Genomic DNA, 23,084 nt, shown 5'->3' with positions numbered 1-23,084 from the left:
ATCAACATAACTGTGTCTGTTCATCTTTCCCAGTCATATTACAAGACACAACCAGACCTAAGATAACCCGCCCACAAAATAGTCATTTAAAAAAGTCTGATTGGTTTTACTTAAAGTGCAGTGAGGCAAAATCCTTGTATAAAAATGTTTTGTATGTACTAAACTGTAACAAAAAAATGATGATAACAGGCTTTTTATGTTAGACTACAACTATCCTACTAGCGTTTGGTTAAGCGAAAACGTAGACAATATGAAAATAAAAATTAAGAAATAAAAAGGCTAAGATATTCTAAGCCTCGTGCTTGGATATAAATAACAAATGTTTGTATGGGAGATTTTGACAATTATTTTTCATCATTGCAAAATGATAAAACTTCTGCTGAAAACTATGAGGCAGGCGATTTTACAATCATGATTTTGAAAACTTAAATCGCAGGTTTGAGGAACTGGATAATTTTGGGCAGAAAATTATGACGTACTGAGCGATTCTCAATTTGGATTTCGCAAGGGTCGGTCTACATCAGATGCAGTTTTTGTTTTCAATGCAATTGTGCAAAATATGTTAAATGATAAACAAAGATTGGATTTTTCCTTCATTGATATGAAACGCGCATTGATAGTGCTAGCTTAATAGCTTCTGGTTAAAGTTATATACATGTAGATCAGGAGTTGATGGAAAAATGCTCGGAATTGATAAGAATATGTATGCAATTGTCAATTCATGTGTAAAAAATGAAGCTGTCCGAATATTTTGATTGTGCCGTCGGCCTTAAGCAATGGGAGGTAATGTCCCAAATACTTTGGCCCTTTTCATTGATAACCTTACGTTACATGAATATTGTGTTAAATGGGGCCTAGAAGTTATTTACGATAAAACAAAGGTCTTGGCTTTTCGTATTAAGGAAACTACGTAACAATAAAAAATGGTTATACGACAATAAATACCTTTAAACGGTTGATATTTTTTATTACCTTGGTCAAATTGTTTGACGCTCTGTAAGTATCACATTGAATTATGGATGTGCAGTGTGGGGTTTTCCATATCAAAAGAAGCGTATTCACTTAATATTTGGCAAAAATATACAAGGGGTTAAAACGAGCTCATGCAATATGGCCGTTTCTGGTGAATTAGGTAGATATCTTTTATATGTACATAGATATGCTAGAATAATAAACTTTTGGGGAAGACTATTTCAGATAGCATTATTATAAATAAGCTATACAATGATATGTTAGGCAGTCTTGCTAATCGAAATAATTGGTTTAATGATGTAAAGACTTTGTCAAATGTTGTGTGGATAAACCAAAACTATGTTAATTTGACAAGTTTCATATTGTGTTTAAGAATAGAGTGCTCGATGAATTTAAACAGTTATGGTCTGAAAATGTTCACAACAGTAATACCCTATGTATATTTATATCTATAAATACCTTAAGGGATTTGGAATCGAATTATATCTAGATGTTTTACACACAAAAATAAGAATGGCTTTGTCTAAGCTAAGATTGTCGTCAAATATACTACATATTGAAATAGGCCGATATAGCCGTAATATAATTGATTTGTCCTTATAGTTATTTGCCATGTTTCACTGTTGCCATATTTAGTATTTGGTATGTCATGTTTTGTCAAGAGACTGTTATGTTAACAACAATAAACAAACTCTGTCTGACTGCCTCTCCAATTTTAAGAAAGTGGTTCTCAAATATCATAAAATAACACAACTATAGGGGTGATTGGTATTTGTATTTCACAATAGTGCATACAATTAAAAATACAAGAATGTACTTAACTATGACGGAAACTTAAGAATAACAAAAAAAATACATAAATGGGTTGAATTTTAAATAAGAACACAAAATACGAAAAAATGATACTAAATTATGAATACATAAATACATAGCACAATGTATATAAACATTTTGGCCATAATAAATCTAATTACTTTTTAATGACTTTTTAAAGGTATAAATGAATAGCGCATAATATTTACAATAAATGTATTTACTGATATAAAAATAAAACATATATTAACTCATAACACAACGTACACTTTATTGTAACCCATTCATTTATATTATCTTTAGTTTTACTGAATGGGAAGCAACATCAACATTATGGCATTCTGTCTATTTCGCCAGTTTGCAGCTATTAATGAGCCTTTACTCTCGGTAAACCATTGGACGTGCTAGTGTTGACTTTCGCATCGGATATTTTGTTTTAACAGTTGCAGTAGTGTCTCTCCTGTTTTCTGGTTTTCAGGCTGTACATGTAGCCATTGACAACTAGAGTTTTTCTGCTATTCTTTATGAACCGTATATTTACTAGCGATTGCCATTTTAGGTGGGTTACGGATGCTGAGGAGACTGACCATCTTTATATACTATGTGTAATAATGACTTACAGTTAGTGACCCTTTCTTGGTGTCCAGCTGTTAATTATCGGAAATGTTAACTTAATTGGGACTCATCATAATTGTTTTTAGACTTTTGTACGTTTAGATATGCATTGAAAACATGTGACAAAAATATAGTTATATTATACAATCAGTATTTTTAAACAGGATGAAACACGATACTAGTATCTGAAAAAATAAAGTGAGAAAAAGAAACGGTTTGGAAAGTGGGAACAAACCGATTTTATTTATTGAGGGAAGCTCATGAAGTTGAAATGTTTTGTTATGTTTTATACTAATTTCTGGCGTTTATTGGTATTTTGAATTAATTTCGTATAACCCCTTTTTGAAAAGATTGTTTGTTTCGCCGCTACCCGTGGGACTGGGACAGAGTATGTCATTTCTTTTTTCGGTTTGTTGAAAATACTTCTCAGAGTTTATCTTATTGATATCATTTAGTCGTGTTTTAGTGCAAACATTTTAATAAGTGAACAAATAAAAGATATTCCCAAAGCAATAAATCGTCAACCTCTCGTTTACCTATTGCCTATCCCAGTGATGGTAAAGAATTCAATCGCATATTAAAATGGCTTAAAGAGAATAAAAAATAAAAAGAATATATTGACATGAACCAAAATAAACAAAATGAAGAAACATAAGACAAATGAGAATCTTAAAATATCAGATGAGTATGAAGGACAAAAAGAAGAAGAAATTGGAGTAGTAACAGAAGAAGAAACTGATTGAAAAAAAATATTGAAGAAGAATTGATAGCAGTACTAGGTCACAACGATGGTATTGAAAAGATGTGATTGAACATTATAAATTACCCTTCTTATCTACACTATTGTCCAAATACGATAAAGAAAAATGGAGAGAAAAACAAAACAAAACAAAACGTTAAAAACTTGTTGGTAATGATTTAAAAAGTTTATCTCAGGATATTGCTTGGTATAGAAACAAATGCAGCAGAAACTACTACATTTGCAAATTTTAAACCACTAAAAGTAGGTGATAATTTAAAAAATGAAATAATTAAAAGAAATGATTAATATTCACCATAGCTTTTAACAGCATGAAAATAAAAAAAATAGCAAAGGTTTCACAAAAACTACAAATGGTGAACAATATCTCGGTTTATCAATTTACATTCTAAACAAGTTAACAATAATGAATTAATTGCTAAAACAGCGACAATGTTGTATTAAATGTAAAAGTTTATTCTGATTTGATGAATCTATTAACAAACAAATTTATTCCAAACAATGATCATTCGAAATAAGCCTAACATATGTTTAAAAGAATAAACACAACTCTTTGGAATGTAACCACTAAAAATAAGTAAACCTTAATCTAATTTGCAAATATGACATTATTTTTCTTTTTGAACCTTGGGGAAATAAAAATTCTAATTTTGAATTAAGTGGCTTTAAATGTTTCAATTTATTTAGAAAATTTCAAAATCGTCGAGCGAAGAGACATAGTGGCGGGGTTGTAGTTTATATCCGCAATACTATTTCAAAAGGTGTAAATATTGTCAAAAAAACATTTTGATACCATTGTTTGGTTAAAATTGGACAAGACGTATTTTAAACTTGCTGATTTATATCTTGCCGGTGTGTATATTTGGGTCGAGAGTTTCCCTGCATATAATTTTATTAATGAAGATTTATTTGATATTGTTCAAAATGATATTAGTTATTATCAAATGCTTGGTAAAACTATGTTAATAGGTGATTGGAATGCGAGGGTCGAAAACGGGGACAAAGGGATTGCATTGATTGTGATCGTTTTGTGCACAGTATTGATGATGACGAGTATTGTCCGATCACAAGACCAAATTTGTTACTGTCATGGTATTAAATTATTAAACTTATGTAAATCATGTTCAATTCGCATTGCTAATGGTAGATTAAGTAATGATTTTCATAATGGGGATTTCACATACGTATGTTCAACAGGTGTTATCGACTATTTACTGTTAAGTGACCATGATTTTAATTTAGCACATAATTTTACCATTGGTGTATTTAACGAGTGGTCAGATCATGCCCCGATTTATTTTAGCATGCATACCTATTGGTCATGATCTAATATATAATTCTCACGAATGTGTCAAATCTAGTATTCGATGGAATGATGCACTTTGTGACTCTTTTCGATGCAATATTATTGCAAAATTGCCCGTTTTCAACTCTATTTTAAATGATGTTACATTTGATAGTCGTATTGCAGTTAATGATTGTATAAAAACATTTACACATGTCATTAATTCTGTAGCAGAGCCATTGTATCCGATAAGCCTATTGTTGATCAAGGCGTATGTAAAAAGGCTGACTGGTTTGATGAAGAATGATTTAATGCTTAACGTCTGTATATCAATGCACTGAATAAATATAATAGTTGTAAAAATGAAATAAATAGGCGATCATTTTGTGAAAATAAAAAGCTTTATAAATGCCTTGTTAAAAAGAAGAAAAGACGTTGTAAAATTAATAAGATAAAGGCAATTGAAAAGCTAAGGCACTGTTAACCAAAATATTTTTTCGGCATTTCAGTAAAATGAAATCTAATAATGATTACAGCACTGATGAATTCCTTCACTTTTTTCAACTTTGAACGATGATATGCCAACTTGCATCAAATGTAAATGCAGAGAAGTTCTGTAATAATCATGATTTTGATAGTAATGATTGTATTTTTGAAGAGCTTGATACTCCAACCACTGTGCAGGAAATTGAAAATATAACAAAAGTATTAAAAAAAAATAAAGCTTTCGCCGGTGACAAATTGTTTAATGAATACTTCGTTGCAACTATTGACGTTTTATCGTCTTATTTGGTAGACATTTTTAACGGTATTCTTCATACCGGGGGTTTTCCCGACCAATGGATGGAAGGTTTTATAGTTCCTTTGTTTAAGAAAAATGACCCCCTTGATGTTAATAATTATAGAGGTATTACGCTTGTCAGTTGTTTCTCTAAAAAAAATCAGGAATACTTAATAAACGTATTACAGATTGGGCTAAAAATAATAATATTATAAGTGATGCCCAATTCGGTTTTAGAAAAGGTCGCCCAACAGTTGATGCATTTTTTGTGCTGAATGCTGCTATAAGTAAATGTTTGAATGAAAATAAACGCTTAGCCTGTGAATTTATAGAGTTTACGAAAGCCTTTGATAGTATTTATAGAAATGGTCTTTGGGTTAAGTTATATAATGTAGGTGTTCGTGGAAAAACGTTGAAAATTATGCGCGATATGTACTCCAAGGTAAGAGCACGTGTTAATAAGTGTAGCTCATTTTCTGATTTCTTTAAATGTTCTGTAGGCTTAAAGCAAGGTGAAGTCATGTCTCCGATATTGTTTTCTTTATTTTTAGAAGATCTAGAGTTGTATTCATTTTATAGTATTGATTCAGGTATTACTTTAGAAGAAATATCTTTCATATTATGTTATTTGCAGATGATATGGTTATAATGGGACAATCTCCAGAAGATTTGCAAAAAAAAGCTTAAATTTGTTGAATTCATATTTTAAATGTTGGGGATTAGAAGTAAATCCAGATAAAAGTAAAATAGTTGTGTTTAGAGAAAGAGGTCCTATTAAAATTATTGAAAAATGGACGTACAATGGCTGTAACTTAGAAGTTGTTGATAATTTCAAATTATCTTGGAACGGTATTTAGTTATACTGGAAGTTTTATATTGAATCAATCGACACTTGCTGGTTAAGGTTTTAAGGCTCTTAATGTCCTTCTTTCAAATGTTAAAAATAAGCCTTTAAAACCAAGTACAGTATGTCAACTGTTTGATGCATTTGTCTCATCAGTTCTTAATTACGTTTGCGGAATTTGGGGATTTAAAAAAAAATAAGGAAATCGAAAGGGTTCATCTGTAGTTTTGTAAATTATTGTTATTATTAACATGTTAAACAGTCCACATCGACAGTGTCAATTTATGGTGAACTAGGAGGATATCCATTGTATATAACAAGACATACACGAATTATAAAATTTTGGTGTAAAACACTAAATAACGATAATATTATCGTAAGTACATTGTATAATAATCTTTTATCAGATTGTGCGAAAGGGAAAACTAATTGGGCTAGTAATGTAAAACTGTTGCTTAACACAACTGGTTTTTCAAATGTGTGGATAAACCCTAGCTGTGTCGATGTGAACAGGTTCTTTTTAGTTTTAAAAGAACGCCTTATTGATCAATTTAAACAATCTTGGTATAATTATATACATAACAGCCCAGTCTTGTGTACTTACAAACATTTTAAAACTTCTTTCGAACGCTTGTATCTGGATACATTTTCTTCAAAGTATCGAATTCCTCTTACTAAACTGAGACCCTCGTCTCACCAGCTACGTATTGAAACTGGGCGTAATGGAAATAACATTGATCATCATGAACGTTATTGCACCATATGTAATAATGGTGACATTGAAGATGAGTTTCATTTTGTTTGTGTGTGTGATGTATATGATAATTTATATAGAATGTATTTGAGAAGAAAATATATCGTTAGGCCTAGCATGATCAAATTTATTGATCTTATGCAAGGTACGAATTATTCCGAACAGCTTAATTTGTGCAAATTTATTTCTAAAGCATTTGAACATCGTCATAACATTGTAAATATTGTTTCATGATCTTTATTGAAGGTTTACATTTTGGCATTTTGCATACCATAATATACCTTTAAAAATCTAGCTTTCATCATGAAAATTATTATATAAATATTTACTAATTAGTTGTTAGGCCATCCTCACTGTGTAAGTGAAATGTTAGTGAAATGTAAAAGTATCTAATGTTAAAGTTTCATGTTAAAAGATTGATTATAAGTTCTTTTCTCATGTCTGAGATTTCAAACCAATCATGTTATCGTTGTATATATGTTTAATTGAATGTATTATATTTATCATGTATTGAGGAGCATTTGTGTTCAAGTTACTTAATAAATAAGTTGAATCTTCAATCTTGAATCTAATATTCTGAAGGTGGATGCAGAAAGAATTTGTACAATAATCGGGATGAATTATTTGACTTTATAGAATTAACTGTAGATTTGAATGCTGCAGGAAATAATAGTTTGCATGTGATTATTGCAATTATTGATGAATTATTTAAGTTGGTGGCAATCACGGCGGATAAACATCAAGACGTTTATAAAAAAAAATGTATAATGGCATCATATTGCATAAAAGAGAAACAAAAGCTAACACAATTATTAAATCCTTAGTATGTCTTTTCTAAAAATAATCCGTTGCCGTTTTTTAATGAGAAAGGTAGAGAAAAGACATCCATAAAGCGATTTTTCATTGCTTTCTTATAAATTAAACTTACCGTGAAATAAGTACTGTGGACCAATTTTGAGGGAAATAAGCAAAGATTGCATATAATTTAATTGTCACACCAGTTATTAATGCAAAGTATAATGTAGGTCTGTGACAAAACGGTAACACCCCCCCCCCCCACCCGGAAAAATGACTATAACAAGGTAGATTTGTTAGAGTCCAAGTAAGCTGATACATTAGCGAATGATTTACACAAACCAATTAAATGAACATTTCGAAGCAGACGAGTTATTTCTATTGATGAAATATGGTCAGGAGGTTTGGTTGACATGCAAGGCTTTTCTGCATTTAAACAAAATAACAAATGTTTATTAACAATCATTGGCAAAGTTAATATGCGTGGATAATACCATCAAAATATAAAACAGGTATATCTATTTTACTTTATTAAAATGGCTTTAAAAAATGGCTTTCCAAAAGTTATATTGATATATGCCGGTTCCCAGTCTTAGTGCGTCCCATAACTACCTTCTAATTGTAACAGCCACTAAAAGTAAGTCAATGTGCTTGTTTTACCCAAATAGTGGGTCCCCAGACGTTGAGGGTCAAATTTGGTCAAGCTGACCATAAGTTGGAAGTTATTCGGCGGTACCGAGTGATATCCCTGAATGTCTCCTACATGCCAATACCCGGTCTTGGGGGGAGGGGGTCACATCGCCTCCTTCTGGTCGTAACAGTTACCCAAAGTAGTTAAATGTGGTTGTTTACCCAAAAAGCGGATCCCCAAACGTTTATGGTCGATTTTGGTCAAGCTGACCCCAGAATGGAAGTTATTTGGGTGTAAGGTGATAGCTATGGATATCCTCTACAAACCTTTTCCCGGTTTTAGGGCGTCACATCGCCTCCTACTAGTCGTACATGAAACCGATAGTAAGTCAATATGCATGTTTTACCCAAATAACGGGCCCCAGACGTTTTGGATCAATTGTGGTCAAGCTGATCCAAGATTTAAGTTATTGGGCATTGCTAGGTGATAATCCTGGATGTCCCCTACATTCAAGCACCTTGTCTTAGAGCGTCACCTGCGTCATTCTGGTCGTAACAGCAATCTGAAGTGCTTGCTTTACTCAAATAAGGGTTCATAAGACGTTGGAGTTAATTTTTGTGAAGCTGATCCCAGGATGGAAGTTATTTGGCGGTGTACGCGATAGCCATAGATGTCCTCTGTATGCCAGTACCCGATCTAAGGGCGTCATGTCGCCTCCTTCTGGTCGTACCAGAAGCCAAACGTATGTCAATGTACATGTTTTATCCAAATAATCGGCCCAGACGTTTTTGGTGGAGTTTTGCAAACCTGACCCAAGATTAAAGTTAATGGGCGGCGCTAAATGCTGTCGTCCCCTACCTGTCAGTACCTGTTCTAAAGGCGTCACATCACCTCATTCTGGTCATACTGCTAACCCAAAGTAGTCCAATGAGCTTGTGTTACCCAATTACGGGATACAACGCCGTTTTTGGTCAATTTTGGTCAAGCTGACCTGAAGATGGATGTTATTATGCGTTTTAGGTGAAAACCCTGGGTGTCCCTTCCATGTCAGTACCCGGTATAAGGGCATCACATTGCCTCCTTTTTGCCGTACCATACAACCAAAGTAAGTTAATTTGCTTTTTGTACGTAAATAGAGGTTGCCAAGACGTTGAGGTCAATTTGGTCAAGCTCACCACAAGATGTAAGTTATTGAGCGGTGCTAGGTGATAGCCATGGATGTCTACTTCATGCCAGTACCCGGTATTGTGGCGTCACATCGCCTCCTTCTGGTCGTTCCAACAGCCCAAAGTAGGTCAGTGTGCTTGTTTTACCCAAATAGGGGGCCCTGGACGTTGGGGTCGATTTTTGCCAAGCTCACCCCAAGATGGAAGTTATTGAGCGGTGCTAAGTGATAGTCCTGGATGTCCCCTGCATGTCAGTACCCGGTCTCAGGGCGTCACATCGCCTCCTTCTGGTCGTTCCAGCAACCCAAAGTAGGTCAGTGTGCTTGTTTTACCCAAATAGGGGGTCCTGGACGTTGGGGGTCGATTTTGGTTAAGCTCAAGCCAAGATGGAAGTTATTGAGCGGTGCTAGGTAATAGTCCTGGATGTTCCCTTTATGTCAGTACCCGGTCTTGGGGCGTCACATCGCCTCCTTCTGGTCGTTCCAGCAACCCAAAGTAGGTCAGTGTGCTTGTTTTACCCAAATAGGGGGTCCTGGACGTTTGGGGTCGATTTTGGTCAAGCTCACCCCAAGATGGAAGTTATTGAGCGGTGCAAGGTCATAGTCCTGGATGTTCCCTTCATGTCAGTACCCGGTCTTAGGGCGTCACATCGCCTCCTTCTGGTCGTTCCAGCAACCCAAAGTAGGTCAGTGTGCTTGTTTTACCCAAATAGGGGGTCCTGGTGGTTGGGGGTCGATTTTGGTCAAGCTCACCCCAAGATGGAAGTTATTGAGCGGTGCTAGGTGATAGCCCTAGATGTCCCCTTCATGTCAGTACCCGGTCTTGGGGCGTCACATCGCCTCCTTCTTGTCGTTCCAGCAACCCAAAGTAGGTCAGTGTATTTGTTTTACCCAAATAGGGGGTCCTGGACGTTGGGGGTCGATTTTGGTCAAGCTCACCCCAAGATGGAAGTTATTGAGCGGTGCTAGGTGATAGCCCTAGATGTCCCCTTCATGTCAGTACCAGGTCTTGGGGCGTCACATCGCCTCCTTCTGGTCGTTCCAGCAACCCAAAGTAGGTCAGTGTATTTGTTTTACCCAAATAGGGGGCCCTGGACGTTGGGGTCGATTTTTGCCAAGCTCACCCCAAGATGGAAGTTATTGAGCGGTGCTAGGTGATAGTCCTGGATGTTCCCTACATGCCAGTACCCGGTCTTAGGGCGTCACATCGCCTCCTTCTGGTCGTTCCAGCAACCCAAAGTAGGTCAGTGTGCTTGTTTTACCCAAATAGGGGGTCCTGGACGTTCGGGGGTCGATTTTGGTCAAGCTCACCCCAAGATGAAAGTTATTGAGCGGTGCTAGGTGATAGCCCTGGATGTCCCCTACATGCCAGTACCCGGTCTTGGGGCATCACATTGCCTCCTTCTGGTCGTTCCAGCCACCCAAAGTAGGTCAGTGTGCTTGTTTTACCCAAATAGGGGGTCCTGGACGTTGGGGGTCGATTTTGATCAAGCTCACCCCAAGATGGAAGTTTTTGGGCGGTGCTAGGTGATAGCCCTCTATGTCCCCTTCATGTCTGTACTCGGTCTTGGGGCATCACATCGCCTCCTTCTGGTCGTTCCAGCAACCCAAAGTAGGTCAGTGTGCTTGTTTTACCGAAATAGGGGGTCCTGGACGTTCGGGGGTCGATTTTGGTCAAGCTCACCCCAAGATGGAAGTTATTGAGCGGTGCTAGGTGATAGCCCTCTATGTCCCCTTCATGTCTGTACTCGGTCTTGGGGCATCACATCGCCTCCTTCTGGTCGTTCCAGCAACCCAAAGTAGGTCAGTGTGCTTGTTTTACCGAAATAGGGGGTCCTGGTGGTTGGGGGTCGATTTTGGTCAAGCTCACCCCAAGATGGAAGTTATTGAGCGGTGCTAGGTGATAGCCCTAGATGTCCCCTTTATGTCAGTACCCGGTCTTAGGGCGTCACATCGCCTCCTTCTGGTCGTTCCAGCAACCCAAAGTAGGTCAGTGTGCTTGTTTTACCCAAATAGGGGGCCCTGGACGTTGGGGTCGATTTTTGCCAAGCTCACCCCAAGATGGAAGTTATTGAGCGGTGCTAGGTGATAGTCCTGGATGTCCCCTACATGCCAGTACCCGGTCTTAGGGCGTCACATCGCCTCCTTCCGGTCGTTCCAGCAACCCAAAGTAGGTCAGTGTGCTTGTTTTACCCAAATAGGGGTCGTGGACGTTCGGGGGTCGATTTTGGTCAAGCTCACCCCAAGATGAAAGTTATTGAGCGGTGCTAGGTGATAGCCCTGGATGTCCCCTTCATGTCTGTACCCGGTCTTGGGGCGTCACATCGCCTCCTTCTGGTCATATGAGCAACCCAAAGTAGGTCAATGTGCTTGTTTTAACCAAATATGAGTTTCCCATACGTTTAAGTTAATTGTGTTTAAACTGAATCTAAGATGGAAGTCATGCGTTACTGCTAGGTGATAGCCCAGATGTCCATTTTATGCCAGTTACCTGTCTTATGGCGTCACATCGCCTCCTTTTGGTCGTACCATCAACCCAAAGTAGTTTAATGTGTTTGTTTAACTCAATCAAAAGGGCCCAAGATGTTGGGGTCAATTTATTCAAGCTGACCCTAAGATGGAAGTCATTTGTAGGTGCCAGTTCATATCCAGTACCCTGTCTTAGAGCGTCAAATTGCCTTCTTCTGGTCGTAACAAGGGGTCCCAAGGATTTAGGTGCGGCATCTTGTTGTCGTACTAACAACACAATTTCCTTAATTTCTTAGCCATGCACTGACCCCGTCTTGGAGGATACATATGGTCTTCCTAACCCCAGTACTACGCTTATTAAATGAGTACAGGGAATAGACTTTTTAAAGGGTCTGCGTCGTATGCTTACCCTGTCTTCTGGAGTTTTTATTTGATCAGCATGAATCTTAGATAATTACACTATCAACAAAGCGGGATTTTTTCTTTCAAAAAACGCGTTGCCACCGCGGGAGAGAATGCGTCATCGCGGAATATCGCAACGATATATTCCACGGCAGCCAACGCGGTGGTGCGAGTCATCACCGCAATCATCTGCTGTTACTGCTGTTACTGCGTACGACTTAATTCCGTATACATGCACGCGGCAAATCGCTGTAATTCGGCAAAACCGAGATGTTTAGGTATTTGTGGTACAAATAGAATAGGAGAAGTTGATTAAACCGTGCTCGCGGACAGGATTTTATTTTTGATTGCGAGGGTAAACAATCGCATTGCTCTTATATAAATACTGACTAAACACCCAGAATGCAACTCATAGTAAAACGATTGAAGAACGTTGCTAAAATATTTTGATACCAAATTTTACGAGAACGCTATTCATATCATACATATTTTTACTTAATATAGCGGGTGTTTCGGATTAAAAACCAAATACCAAATATTATAAGTTACAGTATTTATTGGGGGAATGGGGGTAAACTGTGCCAGTAATAATATTTTAAAAAGCTGATGTAATATTTTAAATGTTTATGTTATCTGGGGCCAAAAATAAATCCAATTTAAATTATTCCCCCATGTGTTATCAACATATTAGCTGGTTATCCCGGATACTATTTAGCCGCGGGTAGCCTCTACTGAGTACTGTAATACATATTCATTTTATGGTTTACTTTTGTTCGTACTGGTTCTTTTTGATTATGTTTCATCGTGTTTTATTTATATAAACCATTTGCGTTAATGATATTTTCATTGAAACATTGTTGTTGTGTGGCAGGTGTTCTTATTGGCTGCTGGAAAATAGTAGATTCCTTTCACATTTCGTGTTTCGTGGTAAAAGTACTTATTGGCTGCTAAGTCCCTTATTGGCTGCTGTACTTATTGGCTGCTGTTATTGGCTGCTAGCTTGCTGTCAGTGCAAATTGTCGATTTATGTATTTTTCAATTTTGGGATTTTTTTAAAGAAAAGACGAACATTAACTTATTTCTAATTATGGCGCTGGCAGTAAAATATTAAAGCAGAATGCCTATGAGCAAAAACAAATTCAACTTGCGTCTTCCGACGCATGCCGGCGATGAGGGAGCCGACGGTGCAGAGTAAGTTTTCCTCAAGTCAAGTCAATATTTGTTTATTGTCCGAGTCCATATATAATATTTGAAACATAAGCTATGTATAGCCTTTAACCGACAAGATTTTGACATCCTGATCAACAGCGACTCTAGAACGTGAATAATTATCAAATGATGAATAATTATCAGATAAAGCCCTGCTTGTTTCACAATCACAGATGAAGGGTGGGTTGTACACAACTTTCTATACAGTCAATGTCAAAGCTTGCCTCAGTCTCTGTGATTATTGAAGAAGAGACTAAAAGGCATGCTTCCATAAAGGCTAATACAAGTAAAGCCCAGACCAGAAATCACAGAGTGAGCGCCAAATGCTATATTTCTCTAGTGTCATAGCCACGAGTGAAATATACACTTTTGGTGTTCACAAGTTTTAAGATATTGCTATCTTACACTGTAACAAACTATTTTTCTTTTCGTTATGCACCAGTCAAATGTAACCATGGCCTCCTCAGGTCTGGGGAATAGCGGGGACTTTGACTTTCTGTCTAGCCAAGCCCGGGTAAAATCCCTGTCTAGTCTAAAATAATAGACGTGTTATACGGGATTCTTCCAATCCCTAGGGTCTAAACGGGAATGTGCAAAAAACGGGGGTGTTTTAAAAATATTGAAATTGTTTTAAGTGAAGTATTTTATGGTTGAAATTGATCATAAAGAGTTATTTTCATATTTTGCTATATAAGTGAAATGTTATTTTGCACTAAACAAGCATTAATGCATTAAAACAAGTTGTTTACCTTTCCAATAAAAGGAAAGTTGACTGACACAGATAACAATTATGCGAAGGGGAACAACTCGATACAATCGTAATAACTCGGCCTCCTCCGACAAAGCTTCGAGATAGACCTCGTTATACAATCGTAACAACTCGGCCATGGCCGAAATGTTCCGAGCGATTTAAAACTGTGCCCTGAAGCCTTGCAGGTGCCCTTCATGTATATATCGTTATGTTTTGACAGAATGAAATGAAGAAAAGCCGTCAAATTCATAATTATAAGTTGGATAAAAAAAAATTGTGTACGGAACTAATATAAAATAACATTATCTGGTAATATTTCTTGTTTTTATGATATTTTATAGACGCTATATGCTTTAACCCGGAATCCTGATCGGAACAACTACCCACTTTTGATACTAAACAATTTGTACGTGAAGGATTTGCCATATCAAAAATCTAAAAAAAATCTGTCAGCGTACAATTATTTGGACTAAATCCCTGTCCTGCTGGGACGAACTGTAAAATTCCTGCCAAATGCACATTCCCTGCTATTTTGGGCGCGAAGACAAAACCACAGCATTCACCCGGCACTGCAGGGCCACTTGGACAGTAAAAACACAGCCCCTTTCCCTGGCTATCCCAAGTATACCCCCAGACCTGGGGGGTGGTGGTTACAATTGACTGGTGCATTTTATGTCTAAAATTGGAAAAAGTCATTTAATTACACAAACTGGGCAAATTTGAATGTGCACTAAACTTTATTTTCGAAATGACATTGTTTAAATTGTGTACAAGCCCTGAATGTGCTGTCTTTTGATTTGGAACCAAGAGCAGGCTTCAGTTTTAAACAGCATACATGTGAACTCTACTGGTGGTAGGTAAAATATACCGCTTTTGAGACCCTTCTAACGCCATACCGCTTTGCTGTCGAAATCTACCGATATTTAAAGCTCTAATTGGCCTTAAATTTTCTTTTAAAAACCTCAAAATTCTATCAACCATGCTAAAATACCATAATAATCTGTCACTTTAAAGGACATGGTGCAATAAACCACTTGTCAAATCACTTCACACTCTGGCCGAGATCGTTGCTTATTTACCAGTACGGTACAAAAGACCACTAATCAGCTTTCTTTGTTAATTGGCATCTACAAATCAGCATTTTTTAAATATCAAAGACATTAAAAAACTGTCAAAACATCAAAGTAAACAACATTTCCAAGGTGTTATTAATTATCTACAGTGTATAAAATTTTACTGAAAAATAAAGAAATTAGAAATTCTACCACTTTTGAACCCAAACAACGCTTTTGAGACCTAAATCTACCTCTCTGTCATTGCAAAAGGTTCACATATGTATGAAACAGTGAAAAATATCAAATTGATATTTTAACTGTTTGAAACAGTGAAATATTAATTTTATTTGACTGATAAATCTCTATAAACTACCTGGAAGCATATAATAAAATCTTTTAATTTTAATGCGTTATTATGTTCTCATTTGATATAAACAAAAAAAACGTATGCTTTGTGAACAGATAAAAAGAATTTTTGGCCTCGTAGCTATTAATTGAAAAATCCAATTTATGATTTAAAAAGGCATATATTTTTATCTGTGGTTCGTGTTTCCCAGCCCTACCTATGAAATAGGCACTGACCCTACTTATATTTAATAATCCGTTGGGCGTTTGATATTAAAAAAACATTTTTCTTTAATATAAATGGATAAAAATTTGTGTGGTTTGATTTATAGTTTAAAAAGCTTTATACAGATACAGTGCTCCAGCCAGGATTTGAAAAGGGCAGGGTGGAGTTTTGAAAAGGGCAAACTACATGAGTCGTGTAGGGGCGATTGGGGGTGGTTGTGGGAGGGGTCCACCCCTGTCACAAGGTTGTTTGTTTGTTGTTGTTTTTTTTGGGGGGGGGTTTGGGGGGGGGGGTCTCCACCTAGAATTTGATTTGTTTTCATACCCAATTTAAATCATTTTCCATGATTTCCAGACTTGAACAAAAAAAGTTTGTTTTTTTTCTCCAAATTTGGAAGGGTGTGTTTGAATATCAAAATTAAAATTTGTCTTTTTGTCTGTGGTAGTATGATTGTACTTGCCTGGAGTCTCCTTTAGTGCAATGTCACATATTTCTCCAAAAATCGAAGACAGTTAAACATTTGAAGCAGTCAAATAAATAAATACACAAAAAACAAATATGTAGGTGACGAATCTTAGTTTGGTACGATCGGGATTGGGTACGAATGTTACATTCAGCCTGGCTGTTTTTAATTGTCTTTGGTAAAATAATGTTTAATATGCTAACGTTTTAGAATAAAATGACAATAAAAATCACTGCCCTTTCTTTAAAAATCACTTATAAAACATAGACCATTGATGAAATAACTCCGAAATTCGTTCTGACAAAATGGCGGTTTCGGCGAATTTTGACATGATCGTAACCACGATAGGTAAACACTACATAAAGCATCAGCATATATTTGTGGGTTACAATGAAATTTTCATCAAGAATATTTTACAAATAAACTTTAAAAAACATTTACTGAAATAGTGAAGTATTTGATTGTGTTAGCGCCACCTTTGTTATGTTTACAAATCGGCAGTGACCGTCTGCTTCAAATCAACAATGTTTAAATGACGATTTTCGTCAGTACAATACAATTAACAATTATTTTAAAAGATTAAATTGTGCTTGACAACATTTTTCACCATCCCTTCGCATTTTCTATCGCATTTTACGAACTTTCATCATTAAATGAACGAATTCTCAATGTATATTCTGATTGGCTGACATTCAATAGCTCCGCCTCCTGCCGATGTTTCCCTATTTGTCTCTTCTTAATTATTGGATTAGAAGATGACCGATTATGAATACACAGGTCTTCTGCTCACTACACAAATACACAATTAGCTGTCATATGACTTGGATAAGGCACATGGGAAGATGAAAGGGCAGTACGGCATATTTTAAGCAGTCAATGGGGGCATGGTGACACCTAGCGGGAACACTATTATCATAAGTATTACGTAATTTGTCTCAATTATGACAGCGGATTAAGGGCTGCCGATCTTTTATAATGATTTCAATAGTAAAAAGGGCACAAACGGGATAATTGGTGCTAATAGAGCATTTGTGAAAAGGGCACTACTCAAAAAGGGGCAGGGCGGTAAGAAAAGGGGCACGGGCGCTGCGCCATTGAAAAACGGGCTAGCTGGAGCACTGAGATTACTTTACGCCATTGCTCAATGATAACAATATGGGACAAGATGTTCAATGATTTAGATGGTTACAAGATCTACCCATACAATTTTAGCTTCATCAATGTGACTGGGCTCCTGGTCATAGTCAAGTAAATGATAATGTTGGAACCATGACTTGTGCATTATATGACTTTTAATGCCAAGAACTTCTTCCGAACCTTAAAGAATCAAAGGTGATTTGGGAAATATAATTCAATGTCTACTGTCATATTAAAATTTTAAAGACATATACAATTTTATGTTCATATGCATGGGGATTTGAATATTGATGATTAAAATGTTCTAGGAAGCAGAATGAAGTTTTACTGGAATCCCTGACCCAGAAATTGAAGGAGCTGGACATAGATGACCAGCAACGTGAGAGACTCGAGGCTTTTCTCACCCAGAAACAGAAGGTCGGGGAGCTGGTTGCCGAGGAGTTTGACAAGATCGGGGAACTTGGGGCAGGCAATGGGGGTGTGGTCATGAAGGTTCTCCATAGACCTACCAGTCTTGTCATGGCCAGAAAGGTAAGATGGAGTGTACATTTTGAATTAATCTTCATATACATTTATATATATTGGTTGTTTTTGAGTTTAATGGAGCACAATATCAGTTTTTTTTTATTAATTTCAATGCACAATCATGTTTAATTTATTTTACTTGATTGATAACAACAAAGAAAAGTATATGATTTAGAAAAACAAATATAAGTGATTTTTTAATAAATAGCTACATTGCCACAAATTTCTCAGTTAAAAAAGCGCCAAAATATCCCTTTTATTTTTTATCTGTATCTAAATCATATGCATTTTTAGCATAGAATAAGGACAGCTAAACTTATACTTACCCTAGCGTCGGCGTCAGCGTCACACCTTGGTTAAGGTTTTGCATGTAAGCACTTTTAAGTCCTTATCTCAGTAAATATATCATGTATTGCATTGAAACTTTGGATTTGTATTCCCAACTATATAACCTACAAAATCAATGAGGTAAATAACACTTATTTGAATATAGTGCAAATAATGGGCCTTTATTATTTGACTTAGAAATTCTGGTTAAGTTTTTGCATGTAAGCACACATAGGTTTATATCTCAGCAACTACTTGATGTATTGCATTGAGACTTTATACAATGTTACTCAACCATCCAACCTACTTAATAAACCAAGTTAGATAACTGTATTTTGCAAATAATAGCGCTTTATTATTAGAAATTCTGGTTAGTATTTTGCATGGAACCACATTTATGTTAATATCTTTTATGTTAAAAAAATAATATTTTACGCATTTCTCTTAAACCGTTAGTAACAACAGTTTAAGCCATAAAACATTAATTTTCAAACGGAAATATGAAAATCTGCGATCTGATCTTTTGTCAGCAATCTTTTATCATTGGTTTGCAGACATTTATGCAAAAATTTGCTCTTTCCAAGATAAAAAAATAAAAAAGTTATTACGGTATTTTAGTTTGCTTGTCTTCCTAAGTTCTGTTATCTAGTCTCACATTTTTGACATGGGTGTTGTTGTTGGCATCATTGACATTGTGCACGTTCAGGATATCCAACTTATATTTGGTGTAGATGCTGCAAGAGACAATGTACACATGTACAGCAAGGCCCATAATTCTGGCATTAATAATTGTTGAGTTATGTCTTTGTTGAGTTTAAATGTTCACGCTGATTATAATATATTATATATATATATATATCATATTTTTAATCTTTCAGCTTATACATCTAGAAATCAAACCTGCAATCAGGAATCAAATTATCAGAGAACTGAAGGTTTTACATGAATGCAACTCACCATACATTGTTGGTTTCTACGGGGCTTTCTACAGCGATGGTGAAATCAGCATCTGCATGGAGTACATGGTAAGAGACTGTTATATTGAAATGCATAATTATTTTCCTCAAATAACTATTTTTTAAAGTAATAGGGGTTTGTTTCTGTTGTGCAATTAATAACTATCAAATTCAGTCCAGGTAAAGATCATTCATTTGCTGTTGTTTCATTTTAAGATAATTATGATTACAGTTCTTGCTCATTTTGCATTACAGGATGGTGGTTCACTGGACTTAATCTTGAAGAAAGCGGGAAGAATTCCTGAACCAATATTAGGCAAAGTAACAGCATCAGTGAGTGAAAAATATCTATGCTTTTAATCTACATACCCGGTACACATTTTCATTTAAGTTAGAAATAGCTTTCTGTGAGATATGTTTTAGTTTAGGTCCTTGTAACGTTATAGCATACAACCTCAGTTACCTTATAAGTCTTAAGCGCCATTGATACAGTATAGTAACAAATGACAGTGTGACACATAAGATATCTTGGTTTGCTTTGGATGGCATGTATGATTATGAAATAATTAGTTTGGATAAACATTTATCAATACATTGAAGTTCAAAGCATACATGTACATGCAGAGTACTGACGGTACTTTTATATTTTAGGTTCTCAAGGGTTTGATATACCTTCGAGAAAAACATTCTATTATGCACAGAGGTAAGAATAGCATTCTGTTGTGAATGAGTATGAACATTATCAGATCAAGTCTTGTTGATCTTGGCTTAATACAAATTATATGTTTTAATTGAAACACAAGAAAGATTTGGCATTCTTAAGCATTTAATTCTATGATGGCAGAAGGGTGCTGGTCCCCATGAGAGTAGAAGGATGCGACAAATGTGGGACATGGTGCAGCTATCTACCATATCTCATGAGCCTAAAAAACCTAAAACAAGAACATACCTTCATATGTGTTAAAATATAAGAAATGATGCACATTGTTAAATATGTCTATGTACTTACACTGATATGTTTGTAAAATAGAACCAATCTATAATATCTATATTGCGTTATGAATAATGAATATTGAATTGCATAATTTTCATGACCTGTCATACCTGTTGTATTGATTTATATATATATGTATATGTAAATGATTGGGCCAGAGGCCATATATCATAATAAAATTATATCTTTATCTACATGATGCACACAACATTTACAATATATGAATTCTTGTGTTTAAGTGATCCCACTTGATTCTTCTCTGAATATCTGATAAAGTTTACAAAATATACAGAAAGTAGTCATTTTTTTTCTATTTGATATTTTCAGATGTAAAGCCATCCAATATCTTGATTAACTCCCGTGGGGAAATAAAGATCTGTGACTTCGGTGTAAGTGGCCAGTTGATAGACTCCCTTGCCAATTCCTTTGTGGGGACAAGGTCTTATATGTCTGTAAGTCAGCCTAATGGTTAATTTACTAGACTATCATTAAATCCCATGGTTCCATATTTCTACAGCCATTTTCAAGTTCAGCAAATACAGGAAATATATTTGAGGAATTGAATGTACTGGTATTCTGAAAGAAGTACTTCACTTATGGGCTTTGCAGTCAGCCACTCATTTGCCTATAATTATAAAAACATATAATGTGTGCCATACACATATACCTTATATTTTACATGATAACATATAAAGTTGTCCAAACAGATGTTAAGAAAAAAGTGTAGTCATGAATTAAGTATAATGGGTTGTTTTCTACTTTTGTGTAAATTCCTTATTCTATTTTATAGCCTGAGAGACTTCAAGGTACCAACTACTCTGTGCAGTCTGACATCTGGAGTGTGGGGTTGTCCCTGGTGGAGATGGCCATTGGTCGATACCCAATACCTCCACCTGACCCAAAGGACCTTGACATCATGTTTGCAGAGGATGTTATGGAGGAACATAAGGAGGCAGCTAGAACAGGCAAACCACTGAAGAGTGCAGGTTTGTGAGACTAGCTCATATAGTTGTGTTTTAATGAGAATATAAATGATTAAGATTTAGCCTTCTGGTATAACAGTGTTTATGCCATTGTTGTCACTGAAGAAGTGTGCAGTTTTGCAACGAAAAAGAAATAAATCTGATATGTTTTACGTTTAATAAAGGAATGATTTTAATTCATGTTATGTTTTTGGTTTAAACTAATAAATCTTGTTATTTATTTAAGAGTAAACACTTATACATCAGTGTAATATTGCTTTGGTTAAGCATTGCCATTATTGAAACCTATTTAACTGAAGTACCCACTACTCTGTCATGCAGCGCTATACCTACCTTTGTCTTGAATTATTGATGAGCTACCAGATAGGAAATAACATGTTACCATGGAAACAATTACTAATTCATTTAGAGTTCTTTGCAGGCGGTTTAGGTGACTTTCAGGAGATATTTGGAGATGGGCCGCTCCCAATGGCCATCTTTGAACTCTTAGAATATATAGTCCATGAGGTAAAGAGCCTAGCCAGGGGCAAGGTTGTGTAACTCTTGGCCAATTCCAGTCATTACAGATTTAAGTGTTGTCTCCCTTAGTATATATCTGATAAATATCATGTCACATGCTGTTTCACATTCTTTGCATGCTGAGTGTTAAACATGTATATTTACATTCAATGTACCTGAGGCCCTTTTCAATAAAGGATTGTAGTTGTAATTTCAATAATCTTAAATCTGTATAAATGTAATAATGGCAAGCCACTGGTTCTTTTTCGCAAAGAAACCATGATGCTTGATAATTTCAATATACAACTTAAATGAACTAAGATCTTTTACGAAATGCTCCCCTGAATCATACTGCCTTTTTTAGGACTAAAACTAACTTTAACTTGGCATGATACTTCTGATTCTGTTCTTATAAATCAATGACAATAATGTGCCTGAATTTTACTTGAGATTGTTTCTAAGAGATGGGTATTGGGTTTGCAATCAATATGTACAATACTGCATGACATTATGTTCTAACTCTCCTCTTATGTTGTTCATTCTTGAACCTCATGGTTGTGTTGTTGTTGAAAACAGACTAAAGAAACAAGAAGAACCAAAACAGGTTTGATAAAATCTGTGAAAATCTGGGTAGAAGTAATTGAGTATGATTAAAAAGAGATTACTGTTTCATAAATAAGCTAATGTCCATTGTCCATTCTGCGATTCATACAACAGCTTAAAAGACAGAAAAATCTATTAAATGTTAAATACATGCTGTAATATGAGTACATTTCATTTCAAAACAGCTCTCTTATATGTTATATACATGATAAATATTAAGTACATATATTTTTGTTTTGTTTTGAAACCGCTCCCCATGTTTATCCTATTAACAAATGGGTGTGTGTGTGTGTGTGTGTGATTTTATGTGTGAGTTTGTAGTAAGATATATAATCTCTGTAATTTTCAGGCCAATGTCAGAAATTGATATGCATTAAATTTGAATAGGAAGGGAGACAACACTTACATGTATTTTCATTTTTTTTTAAAACATTGTATTATGCAGATGGTGTAATCACAATCAAGGCTGCATGTGTTTGTATTTTGTTGTATGATAAACAAGTATGGCTTTTTCTCTTTCTTTTTTTACAAAAAAGGTGTGTGAGTTTTTTGCTGTCTACTTTTTATTATGTACTTGTACAGACACCAGTGTAGTGGATTTAACATGGAGCCAGTATTGATTGCTTGAGTTACAGCCTGAGACAAGCACCTCTAGCAGGAATGAACTGGCTGCTAGCCCTTTAATGCAATTAATATCTTGTCCAATGCCATCTTGTACTCTTTTTG

At 35.7% G+C, this 23,084-nt stretch overlaps 1 protein-coding gene across 3 annotated transcripts in view; it reads left to right on the top strand.

Annotated features, from left to right (window-relative positions):
- Nucleotides 1-23,084, top strand: part of LOC128226805 (dual specificity mitogen-activated protein kinase kinase 1-like) — a 61,294-nt gene that overhangs the window by 31,022 nt on the left and 7,188 nt on the right. The window contains exons 1-8 of one of the 3 annotated variants that reach the window (XM_052936867.1): nt 13,269-13,477; nt 17,781-18,003; nt 19,203-19,349; nt 19,536-19,613; nt 19,932-19,983; nt 20,602-20,726; nt 21,065-21,260; nt 21,679-21,764. In XM_052936867.1, coding sequence (XP_052792827.1) covers nt 13,404-13,477; nt 17,781-18,003; nt 19,203-19,349; nt 19,536-19,613; nt 19,932-19,983; nt 20,602-20,726; nt 21,065-21,260; nt 21,679-21,764 — 981 coding nt within the window. In that variant the 5' untranslated portion in view covers nt 13,269-13,403. Of the gene's footprint in view, nt 1-13,268; nt 13,478-17,780; nt 18,004-19,202; nt 19,350-19,535; nt 19,614-19,931; nt 19,984-20,601; nt 20,727-21,064; nt 21,261-21,678; nt 21,765-23,084 lie in introns of those variants that run through there. The other 2 variants (XM_052936866.1, XM_052936864.1) reach the window with 2 other exon arrangements.

This window comes from Mya arenaria, chromosome 3 (genome assembly GCF_026914265.1).
Source record: "Mya arenaria isolate MELC-2E11 chromosome 3, ASM2691426v1".
Lineage (NCBI taxonomy): Eukaryota > Metazoa > Mollusca > Bivalvia > Myida > Myidae > Mya > Mya arenaria.
Note: the sequence above shows the minus strand (reverse complement) of the source record. Positions and strands in the feature narration are given on the sequence as shown.